Source organism: Vulpes vulpes, chromosome 2 (assembly GCF_048418805.1).
Source record: "Vulpes vulpes isolate BD-2025 chromosome 2, VulVul3, whole genome shotgun sequence".
Classification (NCBI taxonomy): domain Eukaryota; kingdom Metazoa; phylum Chordata; class Mammalia; order Carnivora; family Canidae; genus Vulpes; species Vulpes vulpes.
In genome coordinates this window covers 21,792,382-21,800,809 of record NC_132781.1, presented here as the reverse complement: position 1 = coordinate 21,800,809, position 8,428 = coordinate 21,792,382, and the positions used below count along the sequence as shown (strand labels likewise).

At 39.0% G+C, this 8,428-nt stretch overlaps 1 protein-coding gene across 1 annotated transcript; it reads right to left on the bottom strand.

Moving 5' to 3' along the window:
* Positions 1–769: 769 nt before the first annotated feature.
* LOC112918038 (keratin, type I cytoskeletal 25) lies at positions 770–8,050 on the bottom strand. The gene is made up of 8 exons (XM_025996209.2): positions 7,396–8,050; positions 6,814–6,896; positions 6,234–6,390; positions 3,568–3,729; positions 3,362–3,487; positions 2,761–2,978; positions 1,967–2,034; positions 770–1,142 (listed from the first exon to the last, which is right to left on the bottom strand). Exons 1-8 carry the CDS (start codon positions 7,822–7,824, stop codon positions 1,033–1,035), a joined length of 1,353 nt encoding a protein of 450 aa, XP_025851994.2. The 5' UTR covers positions 7,825–8,050; the 3' UTR covers positions 770–1,032.
* Positions 8,051–8,428: the final 378 nt, after the last annotated feature.

Here is an 8,428-nt window from a genome sequence, read left to right as displayed (position 1 = left end):
ATAAAAGTAATTCAAGGATAATTCTACTGTCTTTCAAGGATCCTAGTATCTTTTCTGCTTAATTTTCAGAAGAAGCCTGAGACCAAATTTTCACGGATAGATCACAATATAGAGAGTCCACCCGTAGAAGACTGAGAGTCAACAAAGTATCTAGGGGCAATATTTGATCTGAGAAAATTATGTTTTCAGTTCATCTGATTTATTCCCCTTTAGTGGAGATGAATTCCTTGGTCTAGAGAGTTATAAGCATCAAGCATACTTTGTAATACGAATGAATAGAACTTGAATTCTAAACCAGAACTTTTGCTTAACCTCTTGTACTTGGAATATTGTTTAAATACATATTAAAAAAGGAAATGAGATTTGAAAATTCATCATTATAAATATCGAATATTAAAAACTGAGTAAGCATTTATTGAATGCTTGCTCCATAAGTGCATGATCCAATAATTTATTTGTTTAACCTTTACAATAACCACTTGAGAGAAGTAGTATTATTATTTTACAGATGAACCTGAAATGTATACATCAAAGCTATTATGAAAGAGAAGAGGCTTGGGGATTAAGGCAGACTGGGGATTTAAGTGGAAGTATTTTTATTCCTTCTGAGTTTATCCTGTTTTGAATTATTGGGAAAGCCTCATGAAAATCTAGAGGGGAAGCCTGTCAACTTTTTGTAAAACATTTCATATAAATTCAAAGCTGTTAGGTGTTCATACCTCTGTACCACAGACACAAGCGTTTTAAAGACAAGACAAACCATAGGTGGTAACTTGCTAAAGGAAGAAGGTTTATTGAATACAAAGAATTGACAACATTTTCTGTAGAGCAGTCAAGTGAGTCATCATATTTGTATGTGACATTCTTTCAGATGAATGGGGAAATACCACTATTGATTGCCCAGACGGTGCTTATATTTCAGTAACAGAAAGAAAATAGGACAGGCATTTTTCTTACGCTTGCTCATTTTTCCAGACATAATGCTCTCTCTTCTTTGAGAGTATCTGGCAAATGTTCCTCTTGTGTCTTAAATTAATTGTTTTGAGATTTCTCTTCCAGGGAGTGGAGCCTAGTGGTAAGTATTTTGCTTCGTTGGTCTACCTCCTCCAGAACTTTCTTAACCACTATGGCTTTGGCCAGATCTAAAAATTAAAATTTAAAAGGAGATTTTAGAGAGTTGAAAAAAGATAAATAAGATCAGGATAGCTAAAATGTGGAAGCAGCCCAAGTGTCTACCAAAGGATGAATAGATAAACAAAATATGGTATATATACACAATGGAATGTTATTCAGCCTTCAAAAGAAAAATATTCTGACACATACTACGACGTGGATGAATCTTGAAGACATTATGCTAAGTGAAATAAGCACAAAAAGACAAATATTGTATGATTTCAGTTATATGAGGGACCTAGAGTAGTCAAATACTTAGAGAGAGAAAGAAGAATGGTGGTTGCCAGGGATTGGGAGGAGGAAGAAATGGGGAGCTATTGTTTACTAGTTATAGGGCAAGATGAAAAGAGTTATAGAGATGGATAGTGTTGCTGGTTGTACCACAATATAAATGTACTTAATGCCACTGAACTGTCCCTTTAAAATGGCTAAGACAGTAAAGTTTATGTTCTGTGTATTTTACCACAATGAAAAAATAGAAAAAAAAGGTTGAATAAGAAATTATATCAGTTAAAAGAATAATAGGATTTTTAATAGGATGGACTCTGCAGTAAGCACAAATAGATGAACTTTTGGTGAGTTTTGCTTTCTTGGTTGGTTAAAAGCATGGTGACATATTACTTTGTTTAAATTAACACATATCACTAAAGTTAGACACCCAGCACATGCTGATATATGTACTATAAACCTTTATCATATCTATTCTTATTAAGCCCTGGGAATAGAAAAACAACCAAGCTGGACATTACAAATGAAACAGCACAGCATAAAAACAGAATTTCATTTTAATTACCTTTGACTTGATTTCCCACGTTTCCAGATCCATAATCTTTAGACTTGTAACCTCCAGACTTGCAAGCCCTGTGAACACACATATTGTTGGAAACTCACAAAAGAGAGTGATTTAGAGAGAACCTCTTCTTTCTTTTTTTTTTTTTTTTGAACCTCTTCTTTCTTTTCTTTTCTTTCTTTCTTTCTTTCTTTCTTTCTTTCTTTCTTTCTTCCTTCCTTCCTTCCTTCCTTCCTTCCTTCCTTCCTTTCTTTCTTTTTCTTTCTTTCAAGATTGTCTTTATTTATTTTAGAAAGAGTGAGTGAGTGAGGGGGTGGGGGGAGCAGAGTGAGAGGGAGGGAGAGAATCTCAAGCAGGCTCCACACTCAGCACAAAGCCCCATGTGGGGCTTGATCCCACGGCCCTAAGGTCATGACTTGAGCTGAAATCAAGGGTTGGACACCCAACAAATTGAATCATCCAGGAGCCCCTAGACAGAACCCTTTCTATTCTAACTTTGCTCTTGCATTTTCTTTAGCTGTTTGGTGAGGACAGTTGCAGTGGGTTATATAGCTGGAACTATTCTGCTTTAGTATCAAGAGGTGATATTTTTAATTGTCATACCTTTCATACAGGGCTTGTCCCATTTTGGTTTTGTAAGATGTTGCTAATTTGTATCTTGGTGGTCATGTGTTAGGTTTAACATTGAGCATTAATGATTTTAAATGCAGTCATGTCAGTTTACGGTCACTTTCCAGGGATCTAAGCATCAAGTGGATTCACTACAGGACATCTTCCCTGTAAATTATTTTACCTACCCATCATCTCCACCAATGAGGAGGCAGTAGGTCTCAATTTCCTTTTCCAGGTGGACCTTGATGTCGAGCAGCTGCTCATACTCCAGCTTCTGGCCCTCGGTCTCGGTTCTGACCTGGTGCAGCTGCTCCTCCAGGGCCCCGATCTGAGCCTGGATTTGGGCAAGCTGTGTGCAGTAGTTGCCTTCGGTTTCAGTCAGGGAGCACTCCAAGGAGTGTTTCTGTCAGGAAACAAGAAAAAAACCTGAGATGCATACCCCCTGAGATGGGTATGCAGAAATTTGCTCTGATAGATGACTTTCTTCTCTTGTTAATTTTGTCTACAATTGTGTTCGGTTTTACATAGTTAAGAAGACCCTGACATTCTCGAAAAGGAGCACATCTCTCTTTTTGGTAGAATGAGCTAGAGATGTTAGTGTTGCTGTTTTAGCTGTTCTATGTAAAATCCTATTCTTGTGTTGTAGGTTAATTACATAAACAGACATGGGGATATATATATATATATATATATATTTTTTTTTTACCATGGTAAGGGCTTTAAAACCAAATGGCACATATTTAAAATGATACCCCAGGGGATGGTGAGAATTTGTCCTTTTCATACCGTGGCTAAGAGAGATTGAAGTTCAATTTCCAGTGTTTGAAGATTGCGCTTCATTTCCGTCAATTCATTCCTAGCTGAGGTCGTGGCCCCGACGTCCTCAGAGATCTGCTGTTGCAGCGAAGCGCTCTGAAAGTAGAAGGGAGGGAACAAATCTTAGTTTTGTGACCCTCACAAATCCAAAGGGATCTTTTTGGGACAAGACTCACCTTCTCGTTGAACCAGGCCTCGGCGTCCCTGCGGTTCTGCTCAGCCAGGGCTTCGTACTCGGCCCGCATGTTGTTCAGCAGGACGGTGAGGTCCACCCCGGGCGCCGCGTTCATCTCCACGTTCACGTTCCCTCCCGCCGCGCACTGCAGAACCTGCATTTCCTAGAGGCAGAAAACTGTGCAGCTCAGAAATGCGGGGAATCTTGTAGAAAGCCTAGAGGTTTAGCTTTGAAAGGGTTTTTGTAGTTCATCTGTCTTCACCTCCTGGGCTGGGCAGTGACCCTCCTCTACTTTTTATGTTTCCCATCTCACGAAGGAGCCTGCTTCATAAGGAGAGAGTTTTTAAATTGCTCCGGAGCTCTTCCAAATGGTGAACCAAAGTCTTGCTTTTTATTTTGTTTTTAAGATTTCATTTATTTATTCATAAGAGACACACAGAGAGAGGCAGAGACATAGGCAGAGGTAGAAGCAGGCTCCTTGTAGGGAGCCTGATGTGAGACTCGATCCCAGGACCTGGGGATCACAACCTGAGCCAAAGGCAGATGCTCAACCACTGAGCCACCCACGTGCCCCAAGTCCTGCTTTTTATAACTCCAATTCATGGGTTTTAGTTCTGTTGCACAGAAAGTCTTAATTCCTTTTTCAAATGAAAATTCTTAAGATATTTAAAATTAGAGGGCTGCCTAGGTGGCTCAGGTGGTTAAAGTCTGCCTTTGGCTCAGGATCTCCAGGTCCTGGCATCAAGCCCCACATCTGGCTCACAATTGAGCAGGGAGTCTGTTTCTCCCTCTCCTTTTGCCTCTCCCCATGCTTGTGCTGTCTCTCTCTCAAATGAATAAATAAAAAGTCTTTAAAAAGATATTTAAAATGAATTAGCCATCATCTCTTATTCTACTCATTTACAGCTGAAACGTCTCCAGCTTGGTGGACTGATCTTCCTTCCATTTAGTGAGCAGCTTTGATGTGTTCTTGACTCAGCAAGATGTTGAACATAGCATGGATAGGGTGGAGGGGCTGAGTCTGAGTAATTCTGAACAATTGGAATAATTATAAATATTTATGTTTATTTATTTGTTTAGACTTATAAGTATATTAATTTATAATTAATAAAGGAAGAACACATCGTCCTCTAAAGAATCCTAACTGCTTAAGAACTTATTAAGCTTACACAGGGATATTACAGTGTTATAATGGTTCTACCTTGAAGTGGCTGGGTGAACTTGAGAAAGTTGCTTAACATCTTTAAATCTCATATTCTTATCTGAAAGTTGAGGATAAAAATCCTTCTCTGGTTGTTGAAAAGTGTGAAGGAACAATTAGTAAAATGACCAACAGTATACCTGGTGTATACATGCTAAATAAATGTTAATTATTATGATCATTGTCATCATAGTAGGAGTTGGAATATCAGTTTTGCAGTCAAAGTCCACCTGTTACTACATCTGCAGTGTGTGCTCTTGGGAGGTACAAGGTTGAGGTTGGCAGACATCGCCACTAAGACTGAGTATACTGAAATCACTTGGGTCAACTTATGTCTCTACTGCAGAAATTCCCCTCCCCACCCATGTCCTGGATTTGGATTGGTCCTTATGATGATTAATAATGAGATTTCCTTTCCCTCTTGCCCTAAGTCCCTTAGGTGATTCTAGCATTCTTTCCTCCCTGGTGGTCCCAAATCTTCTCTAGTACCAGCTGTAGTTTTTACTCCCAAGGATTTAGTGAACATTCCCCCAGTTCAAGCAGAAAAAGACAAAAGAGAAGCATTTGGGTTTGTCTGTAACTGAGGCATTAAAAAAAATCGACGGCATTCAATTTGTCAAAAATTTGTTGAGTGACAACAATGGGCTATACCCATGCTTGAACCCATATATCCACAGAAATGTTGTTCTTAACTCAGTTATTTTTACCAGACAGGCTCATGGCTAATCAAGTAGCATTTTTATCCTGACCTCCTGCTCTAAGTATTTAGCTTGAATATAGAAGCCTTTTGGCTGTTTAAAAATAGCAAATTATTTGCAAAGAATAGAGATTCCCCATCCCCCCCCCGCCCCCCCCGGAAAACAGTGGTTCTAAAAGCGATCCCAAAGAAGTGGCTATATGATCTGATTTTTTATCTAGCTTCCAACAGTGACTGCTTTGAAGTATACTCTTTATTTGGAAGAAAAGATTTTGATACAATTTATTTTCAGTCTCACTATTTTTATAGACACACCTATTAAGAATACACCTTAATATTAAATGTATATATTTAATGTGTGTACAAAGTAAATGTTTAAGTGTTTTAAGTCTGCCACTAATATATAGAAGTTTAGATCTAGTTTTCTTAGGATGTCCTTTCAGTATATTTATTTTATGTAATTAGATGTAATCTCTTAACTGTCCAATTTTAATTTAGCTATGATTACGTAGCCAAACACTACTCTTGTAATGCTGATTTATCTGGAAAACAGGATTCTTTTTTTTCTTTTCCCATGGGAAACTTGGTGAGAGAACTAGGGTGAATCTGTACAAACACTTTGCCATTTCTCAAGACAACTCATGCCTCATGCCTCTCTGACAATGGGTTGATCACTACCAATTTCTTATTTAAAAGTCAAGCACCTTATCTTCTCCCAGATGGATGGTGTCTGCAGAGGGATAGCAAAATGCACATAGGCAGTTCTTACCTCCTTATGGTTCTTTTTCAGGTAAGTCATCTCCTCACTGAGGGTTTCATACTGAATCTCCAGGTCTGTTCTGCACAAGGTGATTTCATCCAGAACTCTGCGTAGCCCATTGACATCACTCTCCACGCTCTGGTGAAGAGCCAGCTCATTTTCATACCTTAAGGAATATTAATGAATTTCTAGCATGTCATATAGTGGGAGAAATAGTCACCAATTGATGATCAAGTGCCAGAATCCTGGAGTTTTGAAGTGGCAGATTTGGCCACAAGAGACATTTTCAAAGTATATTGCATAATAATGGTTATTTTATTTAATTTGAGGGATTTCTTTGGTAGAAAATGAACTAGAGGATTGGACATTGCTTTTATAGCAGTTCATAATTTATATTTCATAGCCAAAATATAAAAAAGTAGTAATATTCAGTTTATTTTATTTCACATTCTGCTTGTTTTAAATCCAAGTGTTTTACCAGTGTTGGAATAAAAGTTGGTAATATTTAATGGAAGGCTCAAAAAATCAATTAAATTTAATGCTTTGTGTTAATTCCCAGGTATCTTTTTCACTCTTTGAGCCTACTTACTTGAGTCTGAAATCATCCGCTGTCAGCCTGGCATTATCAATCTGCAGAACAGCATTAGCATTGCTGGTGGTGGAAGCAATGATCTGGAAACAGGGAATTTGACTTTTAAAGGGCAATTTATCACAACCATAAAACAAGTTTTTTTGAGATTAGGGAATGGGAATAATAAAAATTATTATAGTTACTAACTAAGATAGTGACATTTTTATCATGAGGTTCACCAGCTGAATCTACTGAATGCTTATTTCCAATGCTAAATTGAAATTCCCTTTAAGAAATCACACAAGGTAGGAGTGCCTGGGTGGTTCAGTTGGTTAAATATCTGCCTTCTCCTCAGGTCGAGATCCCGGGGTCCTGGAATCGAACCCTGGGTCAGACTCCCTGCTCAGCAAGGAGTCTGCTTTTCCTTCTCCCTCTTCCCCTCACTCTGCTCATGCTCTATCACTCTCTCTCAAATAAAAATCTTTTAAAAAAAGATATCACATATAATGATGATAAATGTTTTTAGTATTGAGTGAAGAAAGGAAAAGAATGTTTAGAAATAAAAGTATGTAAAAATAATCATGAGGTGTAATTTCTTACCTGATTTTTAAGATCATCAATTATCGGGAAATATCTACTATAGTCGTGGTCAAGACCACGGCAAGAACCAGGCCCAAATTTCTCGTACCAGCCCTTGATCTTCTGCTCCAGGTCAGCATTGGCCTCCTCCAGAGCACGCACATTCTCCAGGTAGGAGGCCAGCCGGTCATTGAGGTTCTGCATGGTCACCTTCTCGTTGCCCGAAAGGAGACCACCCTCATTCAGTGTAAAGCCAGCACAGAGATTGCTTCCCCCTACATTTCCTCCTGATGAGCTGCCCCCGAAGGTACACGAGAAACTACTTCCAATTCCAGGCATGCTGCAAGTATTGCCAGCTCCAAAGCCAGCTGTCCCGCCAGAAAGCCTGAGGGATCCTGCAGTAGGACGGGGGCAGGACCTCCTGGATCCACTGGAAAGTCGAAGAGACATGGTATCAGGGCAAACGCGTTGCACAGCTGTCTTGGAGAGAGCCAGAATGGAGTGCCTCCTCGTCTCCACTGCTTTGTTTGCCTTTTTATAGACAATTCTCAAGTGTGTTCTAGATGAAATTCTGCCTACATAAAGTAAAACATGGCTTGCCAGCCTCAGCAAGTCAGTGTAATTGGATGATTTTTCCTAATTAGTAACTAACTTAGCTGGGCTCCTTTCTGTAGGAGGGCAGTTGCCCTCAGGTTGGTGGTTATCTGAGAAATGGGTCTGGGTGGAGCAATGTGTTTCCTTCATACATTTTTAAATTGCGAGTGAGTCATTCTTCACTTATGTCCTTAGAAGATAAGACTCATCAGTCCAGCACACAGTAAAAATCTGGCTTCATGGTTTTGGGCTATTATGCTAATAGATATTGACGTTTCTGAGACTTTTTCTACTTTTTTTTTTTTTCCACAGTTCTTTCCACATAAGTAGAGAACAGACTTGTAACTGTTATTCCCCTAAATGGTCCTTCAAATCACTGGTTTTCCCCTCCTCCTTGGCACTGTTTCTAATGGGAAGTTAACTTCCATTTTGGCTGACATGCATCATCTTCTGTTGACAC

Coding starts and splice junctions, on each gene's coding strand:
- LOC112918038 (XM_025996209.2), bottom strand. CDS start 7,824: ATGTCTCTTCGACTTTCCAGTGGATCCAGGAGGTCCTGCCCCCGTCCT. Junction 6,897..7,395: donor TTGATGATCTTAAAAATCAG/GTAAGAAATTAC, acceptor CCCTGTTTCCAG/ATCATTGCTTCCACCACCAG. Junction 1,143..1,966: donor CGTGGGAAATCAAGTCAAAG/GTAATTAAAATG, acceptor TTTAATTTTTAG/ATCTGGCCAAAGCCATAGTG.